An 18,303-nucleotide genomic window follows, 5' to 3' on the forward strand; every position below is an offset into this window, starting at 1 on the left:
GCCCTATCCACCATTTTGTTTTTTCAAAACCACTTAATGAGAGCCGGAAGGTTGAAGCTCAGCTTTATTTAGTTGTGGGCAACACCAGGGAGGGGCAGAAGCCGTTAGTAGGCCGTAACCAAAGTTGAAGGCCAAATGCAGTTTAATTTCTGATACTATAGGCCGAAAGCCAGAAGGTGGAAGCTCCGATTTAGACAGTGGAGGACAATTTGAATTATGGACTGCAGACATACTTAGTAGGCTGTCCTCTGTGGACCATGCATCCAACACATTAACCCATTGTGCCGTAATGGACACGTAATCTTCCGTGGCCATGCCTACAGGTCCATGCGTCTGTTGTCAGGTGCACCTTTGTACTCACAGATTGCCAGAGTGCATGGACAATGCGGTCTTCTACAAGCTGGTGGAGGGTTGGGATGGCTTTTCTCGCAAAAGAAGTGTCGACTGGTTAGCTTGTAGCGTGGTACAGCGTAGTCCATCATGGCCTTATTACACAGGCCAACAAAAAACAACTTTTTTTATGTTTCTTTGATGAAAATAGGCAAATATTACTAATTTTGGGTCGAGAAACTCAAATATACCCACAGAATTGTTTAATTAGCTCTCGTTTTTTAGATACACGCCATGGATGTATGTGCTGTAGGTAGCGAGAAGCATTCATTACAAGAGTATAAATTGCACACAAATGTCATGTTCAAACTTGAAATATTGTTTAAAATATGATTAAAATAGCAAGAACACAATACATTAACTGAACACAACAGTTCAGACAAGACCTATTCACGAGAACGCTTTCTTTTTGCTTGTCTATTGAAGTTTTCTTCTGGTACATCTCTGATTAATGTCCAACAGTAGTCTGCAAGCATGGAAGCATTCCACTTGCCCTGATATCTTTGTTCCATATTTAAAATATCTTGGTGGAATCGCTCACCATGCTCATCGCTTACTGCACCACAATTGTCCGGGAAGAAATCCAGATGAGAGTCCAGAAAGTGTATTTTTAATGACATGTTGCAGCCTAATTTATGATACTTCGTAAGAAGGTTATTCACAATATCAACATAGTTATCAACTCGTCTGTTTCCCAAGAAGCCACGTACAACATCTCTGAAGGCTTGCCATGCCGCCTTCTCATTGCCTTGTAGGATCTCGTCAAAATTTCCATCCCTAAGTAGGTCACGAATTTGAGGACCAATGAAGACACCTTCTTTCACTTTAGCATCACTGAGTTGTGGAAACTTCCCTCTGAGGTACTTAAAAGCATTTCCTTCTTGGTTCATTCCCTTAACAAAATTTTTCATAAGACCAAGTTTAATGTGTAGCGCCGGCAGAATGATTTTACTGCGTTCAACAAGTGGACAGTGTTGAACATTCTTAATTCCAGGACACATTTTGTCCCTTGTAGGCCACACTTTTATATTGTAGTGAGAAGATCTAGCACGGCTGTCCCACTCACATAGGAAACAGCAATATTTTGTGTATCCCAACTGCATGCCTAACAATATTGCAACCACTTTCAAGTCTGCACAGATCTGCCATTGGTGGTCACTGTATTTTATTGCGTCCAGAAGCAGTTTCATATTGTTGTAGGTTTCTTTCATGCAAACAGCATGGCCTACAGGAACGGAAGGAAGAACATTTCCATTGTGCAATAGTACAGCTTTTAAACTAACCTTTGAACCGTCGATGAAAAGTCTCCAATCTAGTGGGTTGTACTGAACATTCATAGCGGACATTAAACCATCAACACTGGTGCAGAAAACGAGATTGTCTTGCTTTTTAAAATAAACATGTAAATCTCTTTGTCGATGCCTATAGGCAGTCACTTTAACATTGTACAGTAGAAAGTTCCATTGTTTTAATCTTGAAGCCAGAAGCTCTGCCTTTTCTTTCGACAGGTCCAGGTCGCGTATCAGATCATTGAGTTCACCCTGAGAAAGCAAATGTGGTTCATTTGATGCAGACTGTGAATCATATTCAAGATCTTGTGATGAACTTCCGGGCGATTCTTCCTCCTGATCTGATTCCAGTACATATTCCTTTGGAGGGCGAGGAACGGGAAGATCTTTCCCATGTGGGACTGGTCTTATAGCCGAGGGGATGTTAGGGTACTCAATAGTCCCCTTCTTTTTTCTTGACATGCCATGCTGAAGAGGAGCAACCATGCAGAAATAGCAGTCGTCTACATGATTTCTTGGCTCCCTCCAAATCATTGGCACACCAAAACGCATAGAACGTCCTTTATTCTTCAACCATGCAACCAGATTTACTGAACAACTATTGCAGCAAATGTGTGGAGCCCAGGGCTTCTCCTGATCACCAACCTTTACACCAAAGTAATGATGGTAAGCAGTCTTCACAAGTGGAGTAATTGGTCTTCTTTGGTTGGCAAATGTCACATAACCACACACGTAACAAAAATTGTTAACAATATTTGCACATTTACGAGGCATTTTCAAAGTGTAAATTCTCTCCACAAAATTACTGCAACAAGAGAAAGAGACTTCAATTAGTACAAACTATGCAGACACAATGAATAAAATGGCTGACATTGGTTCAACAGGTCTGTCATCAGGTTTACCAATACACATTTGTTGAAAATTCAAAATTTCCCTATTTTCCTGCATAATAATCTTAACCCCTTCCCGACATGTGACGGTATAGTATGTCACATGTCGGGACCCCCGCTTTGATGTGCGCTCCGGCGGTGAGCGCACATCAAAGTCGCGACATGTCAGCTGTTTTTTACAGCTGACATGTGCGCGCAATAGCGGCGGGTGAAATCGCGATCACCCGCCGCTATTAACTAGTTAAATGCCGCTGTCAAACACAGACAGCGGCATTTAACTACCGCATCCGGCCGGATATGAGCGCATCGCCGACCCCCGTCACATGATCGGGGGTCGGCGATGCATCAGGAAGGTAACCATAGAGGTCCTGGAGACCTCTATGGTTACTGATTGCCGGTGGCTGTGAGCGCCCCCCTGTGGTCGGCGCTCACAGCACACCTGCAATTCTGCTGTGTAACAGCGATCTTATGATCGCTGCTGCATAGCAGAGCCGATCGGGCTGTGCCTGCTTCTAGCCTCCCATGGAGGCTATAGAAGCATGGCAAAAGTAAAAAAAAAAAGTTTTTAAAAATGTGAAAAAAATAAAAAAAACATAAAAGTTTAAATCACCCCCCTTTCGCCCCAATCAAAATAAATCAATAAAAAAAACCCCCAACCTACACATATTTGGTATCGCCGCGTTCAGAATCGCCCGATCTAGCAATAAAAAAAAAGCATTAACCTTATCGCAAAACGGCGTAACGAGAAAAAAAATCGGAACGCCAGAATTACGTTTTTTTGGTCGCCACGACATTGCATTAAAATGCAATAACGGGCGATCAAAAGAACGTATCTGCACCAAAATGCTATCATTAAAAACGCCAGCTCGGCACGCAAAAAATAAACCCTCACCCGACCCCAGATCACGAAAAATGGAGACGCTACGGGTATCGGAAAATGGCGCAATTTTGTTTTGTTTTGTTTTTTGCAAAGTTTGGAATTTTTTTTCACCACTTAGGTGAAAAATAACCTAGTCATGTTAGGTGTCTATGAACTCGTAATGACCTGGAGAATCATAATGGCAGGTCAGTTTTAGCATTTAGTGAACCTAGCAAAATAGGCAAGCAAAAAACAAGTGTGGGATTGCACTTTTTTTGCAATTTCACTGCACTTGGAATTTTTTTCCCGTTTTCTAGTACACGACATGGTAAAACCAATGATGTCGTTCAAAAGTACAACTCGTCCCGCAAAAAATAAGCCCTCACATGGCCAAATTGACGGAAAAATAAAAAAGTTATGGCTCTGGGAAGGAGGGGAGCGAAAAACGAAAACGGAAAAACGGAAAAAGCTCCGGGGGTGAAGGGATGACATGTATCTCAGCAACAAGAGCTAATAATGATTTTTAAGTAACATATTCGTTTTTAGGATGCTAAAATTATTACAAACCAGCTATTTTCATTTCAGACACATTTTCACTGTTGGCCAGTGTTAATAGTAAATAAAATATATAACTAGGCTCTATGAACTTTTAAATAGGTTCCAGGGGTACACGGGCAGCATTGGTGTGGTCAGTGGAGGAGTATTGCAAGTAGGGGCCGCAGACAGGCTCACAAAGGCCTAAAATAACAAACAGTAGGCAGTCATGGCAGTTTGAAATCGGTTACATGGATACACAGGCAGGCACTCCAGGCAGCATTGTGGTCAGTGGAGGAGTATTGCAAGTAGGGGCCGCAGACAGGCTCACAAAGGCCTAAAATAACAAACAGTAGGCAGTCATGGCAGTTTGAAATCGGTTACATGGATACACGGGCAGGCAGCTTGGTGGTGAGTGGAGGAGTATTTAAAGTAGGGACCGCAGAAAGGCTTCAAAGGCCTAAAATAACAAACAATAGGCTCATGGCAGTTTTACAGCGGTTACATGGATACACGGGCAGGCAGCTTGGTGCTGAGTGGAGGAGTAGGGACCGCAGACAGGCTATCAAAGGCCTAAAATAACAAACAATAGGCTCATGGCAGTTTTACAGCGGTTACATGGATACACGGGCAGGCAGCTTGGTGGTGAGTGGAGGAGTATTTAAAGTATGGACCGCAGACAGGCTTCGAAGGCCTAACACAATAAAATGGGCTGGCTGTAGGCACTTTAAAATTGGTTCCAGGGGTACACGGGCAGCAGTGGTCTGGTCAGTGGAGGCCTAGTGGAAGGAGGGACCGCAGACAGGCTTCGAAGGCCTAACACAATAAAATGGGCTGGCTGTAGGCACTTTAAAATTGGTTCCAGGGGTACACGGGCAGCAGTGGTCTGGTCAGTGGAGGCCTAGTGGAAGGAGGGACCGCAGACAGGCTTCGAAGGCCTAACACAATAAAATGGGCTGGCTGTAGGCACTTTAAAATTGGTTCCAGGGGTACACGGGCAGCAGTGGTCTGGTCAGTGGAGGACTAGTGGAAGGAGGGAGCGCAGAAAGGCTTCAAAGGCCTAAAATAACAAACAATAGGCTCATGGCAGTTTTACAGCGGTTACATGGATACACGGGCAGGCAGCTTGGTGCTGAGTGGAGGAGTAGGGACCGCAGACAGGCTATCAAAGGCCTAAAATAACAAACAATAGGCTCATGGCAGTTTTACAGCGGTTACATGGATACACGGGCAGGCAGCTTGGTGGTGAGTGGAGGAGTATTTAAAGTATGGACCGCAGACAGGCTTCGAAGGCCTAACACAATAAAATGGGCTGGCTGTAGGCACTTTAAAATTGGTTCCAGGGGTACACGGGCAGCAGTGGTCTGGTCAGTGGAGGCCTAGTGGAAGGAGGGACCGCAGACAGGCTTCGAAGGCCTAACACAATAAAATGGGCTGGCTGTAGGCACTTTAAAATTGGTTCCAGGGGTACACGGGCAGCAGTGGTCTGGTCAGTGGAGGACTAGTGGAAGGAGGGAGCGCAGAAAGGCTTCAAAGGCCTAAAATAACAAACAATAGGCTCATGGCAGTTTTACAGCGGTTACATGGATACACGGGCAGGCAGCTTGGTGCTGAGTGGAGGAGTAGGGACCGCAGACAGGCTATCAAAGGCCTAAAATAACAAACAATAGGCTCATGGCAGTTTTACAGCGGTTACATGGATACACGGGCAGGCAGCTTGGTGGTGAGTGGAGGAGTATTTAAAGTATGGACCGCAGACAGGCTTCGAAGGCCTAACACAATAAAATGGGCTGGCTGTAGGCACTTTAAAATTGGTTCCAGGGGTACACGGGCAGCAGTGGTCTGGTCAGTGGAGGCCTAGTGGAAGGAGGGACCGCAGACAGGCTTCGAAGGCCTAACACAATAAAATGGGCTGGCTGTAGGCACTTTAAAATTGGTTCCAGGGGTACACGGGCAGCAGTGGTCTGGTCAGTGGAGGACTAGTGGAAGGAGGGAGCGCAGAAAGGCTTCAAAGGCCTAAAATAACAAACAATAGGCTCATGGCAGTTTTACAGCGGTTACATGGATACACGGGCAGGCAGCTTGGTGCTGAGTGGAGGAGTAGGGACCGCAGACAGGCTATCAAAGGCCTAAAATAACAAACAATAGGCTCATGGCAGTTTTACAGCGGTTACATGGATACACGGGCAGGCAGCTTGGTGGTGAGTGGAGGAGTATTTAAAGTATGGACCGCAGACAGGCTTCGAAGGCCTAACACAATAAAATGGGCTGGCTGTAGGCACTTTAAAATTGGTTCCAGGGGTACACGGGCAGCAGTGGTCTGGTCAGTGGAGGCCTAGTGGAAGGAGGGACCGCAGACAGGCTTCGAAGGCCTAACACAATAAAATGGGCTGGCTGTAGGCACTTTAAAATTGGTTCCAGGGGTACACGGGCAGCAGTGGTCTGGTCAGTGGAGGACTAGTGGAAGGAGGGAGCGCAGAAAGGCTTCAAAGGCCTAAAATAACAAACAATAGGCTCATGGCAGTTTTACAGCGGTTACATGGATACACGGGCAGGCAGCTTGGTGGTCAGTGGAGGAGTAGGGACCGCAGACAGGCTATCAAAGGCCTAAAATAACAAACAATAGGCTCATGGCAGTTTTACAGCGGTTACATGGATACACGGGCAGGCAGCTTGGTGGTGAGTGGAGGAGTATTTAAAGTATGGACCGCAGACAGGCTTCGAAGGCCTAACACAATAAAATGGGCTGGCTGTAGGCACTTTAAAATTGGTTCCAGGGGTACACGGGCAGCAGTGGTCTGGTCAGTGGAGGCCTAGTGGAAGGAGGGACCGCAGACAGGCTTCGAAGGCCTAACACAATAAAATGGGCTGGCTGTAGGCACTTTAAAATTGGTTCCAGGGGTACACGGGCAGCAGTGGTCTGGTCAGTGGAGGCCTAGTGGAAGGAGGGACCGCAGACAGGCTTCGAAGGCCTAACACAATAAAATGGGCTGGCTGTAGGCACTTTAAAATTGGTTCCAGGGGTACACGGGCAGCAGTGGTCTGGTCAGTGGAGGACTAGTGGAAGGAGGGAGCGCAGAAAGGCTTCAAAGGCCTAAAATAACAAACAATAGGCTCATGGCAGTTTTACAGCGGTTACATGGATACACGGGCAGGCAGCTTGGTGCTGAGTGGAGGAGTAGTGCAAGGAGTGTCTGTCCCAGTACTCCCAAAATATAAATAGATGTTAATGTCTCGCAAAACAACCAAAATAAAAAAAAAGGTGGCATACTTAGGTACAGGGGTGGGCTCATCTGCTGTGTTTCTGACATAGTAATTTGGCAGTAACTATTTAATGGTGCCAATATAGGACACAGACACAGACTACTTTAAGTTGCATCATAGATGTCTACAAATTTGTATTGTCAGTGCCAGACATTGAATGATGTCAGCGAATAGACTAAAGATTGGTGGAGCTGTGCGACATAATTTTGCACGTGGTAGAGCCCAGTTTGAGCTGGGGTAGGGGGGAACTCTCTTGAGGCCGGCGGGACCGCCCCAGGGCCACTCATGTTACAACGGTGTGTCTGACGTTGGGTGCGCACCACCACCGCCAGAGACACTACATTGTACTATGAGGGACCCAGTAGCAATGCCGTCAACCAAAAGCGAGCACACCCACCTCTTCAGACAAACAGCAGTCTCACGGGTGCTTGCGCCAAGTCGCGATACCACGGCCCCGTGTGGGGAGTTTGGCCATTTAGGGAGGTGTAAACATGTCGTATGCTGTACAATCTGCAGCAGCAAATTAGACATTAGAAAAGTAATTCACAGGCAAGAGCTTTTCATAGGAAAGCTAGGTGTCGGCCGGGCAAGGTGGGGCAAAAGATTTTGAAATCCAGTTGTGGTTCATTTTAATGAATGTTAGATCGTCAACATTTTGGGTAGCCAGACGAGTCCTTTTTTCGGTTAATATTGACCCTGCAGCACTGAATACTCTTTCTGATAGGACACTTGCTGCCGGGCAAGCAAGCTCCTGCAATGCATATTCTGCCAATTCTGGCCAGGTGTCTAATTTGGAGGCCCAGTAATCAAATGGGAATGACGGTTGAGGGAGAACATCGATAAGGGATGAAAAATAGTTAGTAACCATACTGGACAAATGTTGTCTCCTGTCACTTTCAATTGATGCAGCAGTACCTGTCCTGTCTGCGGTCATAGCAAAATCACTCCACAACCTGGTCAGAAAACCCCTCTGTCCAACGCCACTTCTGATGTGTGCACCCCTAACACTCCTAGTCTGCTGCCCCCTGGAGCTCGTGTGAGAACGATCACGTGCGCTGTGTGCTGGGAATGCCTGAAGCAAACGGTCAACAAGAGTTGATTGTTTGGTTGCTAATATTAGTTCCAAGTTCTCATGTGGCATAATATTTTGCAATTTGCCTTTATAGCGTGGATCAAGGAGGCAGGCCAACCAGTAATCGTCATCGTTCATCATTTTCGTAATGCGTGTGTCCCTTTTTAGGATACGTAAGGCATAATCCGCCATGTGGGCCAAAGTTCCAGTTGTCAAATCTCCGGTTGTGATTGGTTGAGGGGCAGTTGCAGGCAAATCTACGTCACTTGTGTCCCTCAAAAAACCAGAACCCGGCCGTGACACGCAACCAATTTCCTGTGCCCCCGTGAAAGTTTCCGCATTAAAAATATACTCATCCCCATCATCCTCCTCGTCCTCCACCTCCTCTTCGCCCGCTACCTCGTCCTGTACACTGCCCTGACCAGACAATGGCTGACTGTCATCAAGGCTTCCCTCTTCCTCTGGTGCAGACGCCTGCTCCTTTATGTGCGTCAAACTTTGCATCAGCAGACGCATTAGGGGGATGCTCATGCTTATTACGGCGTTGTCTGCACTAACCAGCCGTGTGCATTCCTCAAAACACTGAAGGACTTGACACATGTCTTGTATCTTCGACCACTGCACACCTGACAACTCCATGTCTGCCATCCTACTGCCTGCCCGTGTATCCTCCCACAAATAAATAACAGCACGCCTCTGTTCGCACAGTCTCTGAAGCATGTGCAGTGTTGAGTTCCACCTTGTTGCAACGTCTATGATTAGGCGATGCTGGGGAAGGTTCAAAGACCGCTGATAGGTCTGCATACGGCTGGCGTGTACAGGCGAACGTCGGATATGTGAGCAAAGTGCACGCACTTTGAGGAGCAGGTCGGAGAACCCAGGATAAGTTTTCAATAAGCACTGCACCACCAGGTTTAAGGTGTGAGCCAGGCAAGGAATGTGTTTCAGTTGGGAAAGGGAGATGGCAGCCATGAAATTCCTTCTGTTGTCACTCACTACCTTGCCTGCCTCAAGATCTACTGTGCCCAGCCACGACTGCGTTTCTTGTTGCAAGAACTCGGACAGAACTTCCGCGGTGTGTCTGTTGTCGCCCAAACACTTCATAGCCAATACAGCCTGCTGACGCTTGGCAGTAGCTGGCCCATAATGGGACAACTGGTGTGCAACAGTGTCATCTGCCGATGGAGTGGTTGGCCGACTGCGTTCTGTGGAAGAGCTGTAGCTTCTGCAGGAGGACGAGGAGGAGGAGGAGGGGGTGCGAACGCCTACAGCCAACTGTTTCCTAGACCGTGGGCTAGGCACAACTGTCCCTAAATTGATGTCGCCTGTGGACCCTGCATCCACCACATTCACCCAGTGTGCCGTGATGGACACATAACGTCCCTGGCCATGCCTACTGGTCCATGCATCTGTAGTCAGGTGCACCTTTGTACTCACAGATTGCCTAAGTGCATGGACGATGCGCTGTTTAACATGCTGGTGCAGGGCTGGGATGGCTTTTCTGGAAAAAAAGTGTCGACTAGGTAGCTCGTATCGTGGTTCAGCGTACTCCATCAGGGCTTTAAAAGCTTCGCTTTCAACTAAACGGTAGGGCATCATCTCTAACGAGATTAGTCTAGCTATGTGGGCGTTAAAACCCTGTGTACGCGGATGCGAGGATAAGTACTTCCTTTTTCTAACCAGAGTCTCATGTAGGGTGAGCTGGACTGGAGAGCAGGAGATCGTGGAACTTTCGGGTGTGCCGGTGTACATGGCAGACTGAGAGACGGTTGGAGACGGTATTGTTTCCGCCGGTGCCCTAGATGCAATATTTCCTCCTACTAAACTGGTGATTCCCTGACCCTGACTGCTTTTGGCTGGCAAAGAAACCTGCACAGATACTGCCGGTGGTGCGGAAAATGGTGGCCTTACAGTGACGGAAGGGATGTTGCGTTGCTGACTAGCTTCATTGGCCGAGGGTGCTACAACCTTAAGGGACGTTTGGTAGTTAGTCCAGGCTTGAAAATGCATGGTGGTTAAGTGTCTATGCATGCAACTAGTATTTAGACTTTTCAGATTCTGACCTCTGCTTAAGCTAGTTGAACATTTTTGACAGATGACTTTGCGCTGATCATTTGGATGTTGTTTAAAAAAATGCCAGACTGCACTCTTCCTAGACTCGGATCCCTTTTCAGGGATTGCAGACTGAGCTTTAACCGGATGGCCACGCTGTCCTCCAACAGGTTTTGGCTTTGACACGCGTTTTGGGCCAGATACGGGCCCGGCAGATGGAACCTGTTGCGATGTTGATGCCTGCTGCGGCCCCTCCTCCACCTCCGCTTCTGAACTACTGCCGCCTGCACCCTGTTCCCCCAATGGCTGCCAATCGGGGTCAATAACTGGGTCATCTATTACCTCCTCTTCGAGCTCGTGTGCAACTTCGTCTGTGTCACTGTGTCGGTCGGTGGTATAGCGTTCGTGGCGGGGCAACATAGTCTCATCAGGGTCTGATTGTGGATCTGTACCCTGAGAGGGCAATGTGGTGGTCTGAGTCAAAGGAGCAGCATAGTACTCTGGCTGTGGCTGTGCATCAGTGCACTCCATGTCAGAATCTACTTGTAATGGGCATGGCCTGTTAAATGTTTCACTTTCTAAGCCAGGGACGGTATGTGTAAAGAGCTCCATGGAGTGACCCGTTGTGTCGCCTGCTGCATCCTTCTCTCTTGTTGTAGTTTTTGCTGAGGAGGACAAGGAAGCGACTTGTCCCTGACTGTGAACATCCACAAGCGACGCGCTGCTTTTACATTTACCAGTTTCGGAAGAGGAGGCAAAAGAGCTAGAGGCTGAGTCTGCAATGTAAGCCAAAACTTGCTGTTGCTGCTCCGCCTTTAAAAGCGGTTTTCCTACTCCCAGAAAAGAGAGCGTTCGAGGCCTTGTGTAGCCTGACGACGAAACTGGCTCCACAGCTCCAGACTTAGGTGGAATATTTTTATCCCCACGACCACCTGATGCTCCACTACCACTACCATCATTACCAGCTGACAATGAACGCCCACGACGACCTCTTGCACCAGACTTCCTCATTGTTTAAAAATCGTAACCAAACTAACTTTATTTGTTGCTGTCAAACAACTTACACGGTGAGCTATAACTTCAGTATGATTTCAATATCCCTTAACAGGTTGGTGAGACCACAAGGAAAATCAGGCACAATGTTACACACTCTGTTTTCTGTGACACCAAATCACAGAGATGACACACACGCAGGACTGTCACTCAAGCACTAATGTCAATATTAATCTCCCACCTAATTTATTTTTATTTTTTTCTCTGTGAGACTTTAGAAACCAAATAATATTTAAAAAAAAACAAAAAAACAAGGCTTTCTATGGCCCACTGAATGAGAGATGGCACGCACAGGAGTGGCACACAAGCCCTGACTGAGGCCAATATTTTTCTCCCACTGATTGATGTAGTGTTTTTGTGTTGAGGTTGATTTTAAAACACAAATGAAGGAAAAAAATAAAAAGGCTTTCTATGGCCCACAATTAGAGAGAGAGGTGGCACACCCAGGAGTCAAGACTGGCACACAAGCTGAAATGGCAATATTACTCTCCCACTGTTTTTTTATGTATTTTTTTTTTTTTCAGGGAGACTTTAGAAACCAAATAATATTAAAAAAAAAACAAAAAAACAAGGCTTTCTATGGCCCACTGAATGAGAGGGACAGAGGTGGCACACCCAGGAGTGAAGACTGGCACACAAGCTGAAAGGGCAATATTACTCTCCCACTGTTTTTTTAGGTATTTTTTTTGTTTCAGGGAGACTTTAGAAACCAAATAATATTTTAAAAAAAAAAATAAATAAATAGGCTTTCTATAGCCCACTGAATGAGAGATAGCACACACAGCAGTGGCACACAAGCCCTGACTGAGGCCAATATTTTTCTCCCACTGATTGATGTAGTGTTTTTGTGTTGAGGTAGATTTTAGAACACAAATGAAGGAAAAAATAAATAGGCTTTCTATGGCCCACTGAATGAGAGGGACAGAGGTGGCACACCCAGGAGTCAAGACTGGCACACAAGCTGAAATGGCAATATTACTCTCCCACTGTTTTTTTATGTATTTTTTTTTTTATTTTCAGGGAGACTTTAGAAACCAAATAATATTAAAAAAAAACAAAAAAAACAAGGCTTTCTATGGCCCACTGAATGAGAGGGACAGAGGTGGCACACCCAGGAGTGAAGACTGGCACACAAGCTGAAAGGGCAATATTACTCTCCCACTGTTTTTTTAGGTATTTTTTTTTTTATTTTCAGGGAGACTTTAGAAACCAAATAATATTAAAAAAAAAAAAAAAAAACAAGGCTTTCTATGGCCCACTGAATGAGAGATGGCACGCACAGGAGTGGCACACAAGCCCTGACTGAGGCCAATATTTTTCTCCCACTGATTGATGTAGTGTTTTTGTGTTGAGGTTGATTTTAAAACACAAATGAAGGAAAAAAATAAAAAGGCTTTCTATGGCCCACAATTAGAGAGAGAGGTGGCACACCCAGGAGTCAAGACTGGCACACAAGCTGAAATGGCAATATTACTCTCCCACTGTTTTTTTATGTATTTTTTTTTTATTTTCAGGGAGACTTTAGAAACCAAATAATATTAAAAAAAAACAAAAAAACAAGGCTTTCTATGGCCCACTGAATGAGAGGGACAGAGGTGGCACACCCAGGAGTCAAGACTGGCACACAAGCTGAAATGGCAATATTACTCTCCCACTGTTTTTTTATGTATTTTTTTTTTATTTTCAGGGAGACTTTAGAAACCAAATAATATTAAAAAAAAAACAAAAAAACAAGGCTTTCTATGGCCCACTGAATGAGAGGGACAGAGGTGGCACACCCAGGAGTCAAGACTGGCACACAAGCTGAAATGGCAATATTACTCTCCCACTGTTTTTTTATGTATTTTTTTTTTTATTTTCAGGGAGACTTTAGAAACCAAATAATATTAAAAAAAAAAAAAAAAAACAAGGCTTTCTATGGCCCACTGAATGAGAGGGACAGAGGTGGCACACCCAGGAGTCAAGACTGGCACACAAGCTGAAAGGGCAATATTACTCTCCCACTGTTTTTTTAGGTATTTTTTTTGTTTCAGGGAGACTTTAGAAACCAAATAATATTTAAAAAAAAAAAATAAATAAATAGGCTTTCTATAGCCCACTGAATGAGAGATAGCACACACAGCAGTGGCACACAAGCCCTGACTGAGGCCAATATTTTTCTCCCACTGATTGATGTAGTGTTTTTGTGTTGAGGTAGATTTTAGAACACAAATGAAGGAAAAAATAAATAGGCTTTCTATGGCCCACTGAATGAGAGGGACAGAGGTGGCACACCCAGGAGTGAAGACTGGCACACAAGCTGAAAGGGCAATATTACTCTCCCACTGTTTTTTTATGTATTTTTTTTTTTATTTTCAGGGAGACTTTAGAAACCAAATAATATTAAAAAAAAAAAAAAAAAACAAGGCTTTCTATGGCCCACTGAATGAGAGATGGCACGCACAGGAGTGGCACACAAGCCCTGACTGAGGCCAATATTTTTCTCCCACTGATTGATGTAGTGTTTTTGTGTTGAGGTTGATTTTAAAACACAAATGAAGGAAAAAAATAAAAAGGCTTTCTATGGCCCACAATTAGAGAGAGAGGTGGCACACCCAGGAGTCAAGACTGGCACACAAGCTGAAATGGCAATATTACTCTCCCACTGTTTTTTTATGTATTTTTTTTTTATTTTCAGGGAGACTTTAGAAACCAAATAATATTAAAAAAAAAACAAAAAAACAAGGCTTTCTATGGCCCACTGAATGAGAGGGACAGAGGTGGCACACCCAGGAGTCAAGACTGGCACACAAGCTGAAATGGCAATATTACTCTCCCACTGTTTTTTTATGTATTTTTTTTTTATTTTCAGGGAGACTTTAGAAACCAAATAATATTAAAAAAAAAAAAAAAACAAGGCTTTCTATGGCCCACTGAATGAGAGGGACAGAGGTGGCACACCCAGGAGTCAAGACTGGCACACAAGCTGAAATGGCAATATTACTCTCCCACTGTTTTTTTATGTATTTTTTTTTTTATTTTCAGGGAGACTTTAGAAACCAAATAATATTAAAAAAAAAAAAAAAAAAAAGGCTTTCTATGGCCCACTGAATGAGAGGGACAGAGGTGGCACACCCAGGAGTCAAGACTGGCACACAAGCTGAAAGGGCAATATTACTCTCCCACTGTTTTTTTAGGTATTTTTTTTGTTTCAGGGAGACTTTAGAAACCAAATAATATTTAAAAAAAAAAAATAAATAAATAGGCTTTCTATAGCCCACTGAATGAGAGATAGCACACACAGCAGTGGCACACAAGCCCTGACTGAGGCCAATATTTTTCTCCCACTGATTGATGTAGTGTTTTTGTGTTGAGGTAGATTTTAGAACACAAATGAAGGAAAAAATAAATAGGCTTTCTATGGCCCACTCAGTGAGAGATGGCACACACAGGGATGGCACTGTAGCAGAAATGCCAATCTTAATCTCCCACAAAAAAAACAAAAAAAAAAAAAACAGGGACTGTCCTACAATTACTATCTCCCCTGCAGTAATCTCAGCCAGGTATGGCAGGCAGCAATAGGAGTGGACTGATGCACAAATTAAATAAAAAGTGTGGACAAACAAAAAAGATAGCTGTGCAGAAAGGAAGGAACAAGAGGATATGTGCTTTGATAAAAGCAGTTGGTTTCCACAGTGGCGTACACACAGGAATACAGCTATCAGGGAGCCTTCTAGGGCAGCCCAATGAGCTACAGCGCTGAGGGGAAAAAAAAAAAAAAATAGCTTCCACTGTCCCTGCACACCGAAGGTGGTGTTGGACAGTGGAAATCGCTGCAGCACAAGCGGTTTGGTGGTTAGTGGACCCTGCCTAACGCTCTCCCTGATTCTGACGAAGCGGCAGCAACCTCTCCCTAAGCTCAGATCAGCAGCAGTAAGATGGCGGTCGGCGGGAACGCCCCTTTATAGCCCCTGTGACGCCGCAGACAGCAAGCCAATCACTGCAATGCCCTTCTCTAAGATGGTGGGGACCAGGACCTATGTCATCACGCTGCCCACACTCTGCGTTCACCTTCATTGGCTGAGAAATGGCGCTTTTCGCGTCATTGAAACGCGACTTTGGCGCGAAAGTCGCGTACCGCATGGCCGACAAGCACAGGGGTCGGATCGGGTTTCATGAGACGCCGACTTAGCCAAAAGTCGGCGACTTTTGAAAATGATCGACCCGTTTCGCTCAACCCTAGTGATGAGTGAACGTGCTGTGATAAGGTGTTATACAACCACGCTCATGTGCTAATAGAGTGTCTTCCGCACGCTGGAAAAATATGTTCAAGTCCCCGCGGATGCATGTCTTGCAGCTGTTCGACAGCCAAAACACATGAAGGGATTGTCTGACAAACAGGCAATTCCTTTATGTGTTTCATCTATCTAACAGCGGCGAGACATGCAGCCACTTTGTCTCGAACATAATTTTCTAGCACACAGAAGATACTCTATTAGCACACGAGCGTGGTTGGATAACACCTTATCGCAGCACGTTTGCTCATCACTAATTACTATATTATTAAAGGTCTGTCAATTGCAGGTTACCTTCAGACATTATTCCAGAACGACGTTTCCTTCTTAGGTCTTCATTAATTCCTTCTGTGGCTGTATAAACTTAATCGGAAGAATTCATTGAGTTAAATGGCCATTTAGCATTGATTATCACTTACATGGAATATGTCACCAGGATTTTGCTATGATATGAGGGCAGCATGAGGTAGGAGCTGACACACTGATTTCAGCAATGTGTCACTTACTAGGCTGTGTGCTGTTTTAATCAAACAGTGTTTTATCAGCAGGAGATTATCATTGAAGGACTAGCTACAGCGTGCATCCTGGTCCAACCACAATCCCAGAAATGATTAGCAGCTTACTGTAAATAAACAATATACATAGAAAGCTGCTAATCAGTTATGTGGGTGAGGTTAGCTTTGTGAACTCTGCTATATCTACAGCAGAGAAAACACTGATTGTATCACAACTGCTGCACCCAGTAAACTAGGAAACACATCACTGGAATTAGAGTCTCTTTCACTACATTAGGCTGTTCTCAATTGAGGTAGCAGAAACCAGATTTCCTTTAAAAAGGTTCTGAAAAGGGAATTAAAAAAAGCCATAGCCCGAATAAGTTTCTGTTCCCAAATGAGTTTTTGGTGTTTTTGACGTTGCAGATTTTCTGTACCATTTCTGCAAACATTAAATAAAATAGGTAACTCGTATTTTTTTTTTAAATATGCAGTGCAAAAAACTCACCAAAAAATCATCATGGAAACATAGCCTAAGGCTTGAATGAATCAACCATTCTGATTGATTAAGGGTTTTTCTTAGAGAAAACGTTATTTTTATAATCATTAGCTTTGACTTGTTAGGCTATGTGCACACATTGAGGATTCGTGTGCGTATTTTTCCACTCAGATTCTGACAAAATCCGCAGGTAAAACATTCTGCATTTTACCTGCGGATTACCTGCAGATTAACCGCAGATTTACAGCGGGTTTTGTGCGGTTTTCACCTGCGGATTCCAATTATGGAGCAGGTGTAAAACGCTGCGGAATCCGCACAAAGAATTGACATGCTGCGCAAAATAAACCACAGCGTTTCCGCGCTGTATTTTCCGCAGCATGTGCACTGCGGATTTTGTTTTCCATAGGTTTACATGGTACTGTACAATGCATAGAAAACTGCTGCGAATCCGCAGCCAAATCCGCAACGTGTGCACATAGCCTAAGGCAGCTTTTGCGGTTTTTCTGCACTAAAGTATATGGGTACAAAATGCTATACAAAAGCCTGAGATTATATGTGATGCATTTAAAACATGCAAATTTTACTAAAAAATGTTTGTAAACAGGATTTCCTACATTTCCAGAAAACCGCAGTGTGGTGAATAAGTGGGCTTATTCACTCTTCATTGTTTGGTCAGTATTTTGCATTAAGGCTGCCGTCACACTAGCAGTATTTGGTTAGTATTTTACCTCAGTATGTGTAAGCCAAAACCAGGAGTGGGAGATAAATACAGAAGTGGTGCATATGTTTCTATTATACTTTTTCTCTAATTGTTCCACTCCTGGTTTTGGCTTACAAATACTGATGTAAAATACTGACCGAATACTGAACATGTGACTGCAACCTAAGGGTATGTGCACACGTAGAAAGGAGCTCTGCGGATTTTTCCGCAGCGGATTTGAGAAATCTGCAGGTAAAAGGCACTGCGCTTTACCTACGGATTTACCACGGTTTTTATGCGGATTTTGTGCGGATTCCACCTGCGGTTTTACACCTGCGGATCCCTATTATGGAGCAGGTGTAAACCGCTGCGGAATCGGCACAAAGAAATGACATGCTGTGGAATGTAACCCGCAGCGTTTCCGCGCGTTTTTTTCCGCAGCATGGGCACGGCGGATTGCGTTTTCCGCAGCAAAATCCGCAACGTGTGCACATAGCCTTAGTGTTTGTAAGCCAAAATCGGGAGAGGAACTTACAGAGAAAAATTATAATTGAAAGATTGACATGACGTAAGGGGTACACGTTACTCATGACCACCTTTACTGACTTAAATTGCCTAACCTTAATTACTTACTGAATCCGCTCTATCGTAAACTGCCTTATCATAAGGTCCCCTCCTGAATAATGACATTACACCAGATTTGGATTAAATGGCCACAGCAGCCTTTTATTAAACATACAATACAACATGTAAACAATATCCCCCCCAGGGAGTGGTGGTCCTCGAAGCCTACAAAATAACCTTGCATAAATTCAAATTGTGTACCTTGGCCTCCAGGCTTAGTCTTGCCTGCAGCCGCTAAGCACCAGCTCGGAGGCAGGTAATGACCAACCCGGCCAAACCAACCGATTACCAAATCCTTTAATCAGCCCC

The 18,303-nt window shown here is 44.7% G+C and overlaps 1 protein-coding gene across 1 annotated transcript in view; it reads right to left on the bottom strand.

Annotated features, from left to right (window-relative positions):
• The window catches only part of LOC143774986 (uncharacterized), an 862,433-nt gene that overhangs the window by 12,908 nt on the left and 831,222 nt on the right, over positions 1 to 18,303 (bottom strand). The window contains exon 98 of the mRNA XM_077262800.1: positions 15,972 to 16,040. Within this exon, the coding sequence (XP_077118915.1) occupies positions 15,972 to 16,040 (69 nt within the window). The remainder of the gene's footprint in view (positions 1 to 15,971; positions 16,041 to 18,303) is intronic.

The sequence above is a fragment of the Ranitomeya variabilis genome, chromosome 5 (genome assembly GCF_051348905.1).
Source record: "Ranitomeya variabilis isolate aRanVar5 chromosome 5, aRanVar5.hap1, whole genome shotgun sequence".
Lineage (NCBI taxonomy): Eukaryota > Metazoa > Chordata > Amphibia > Anura > Dendrobatidae > Ranitomeya > Ranitomeya variabilis.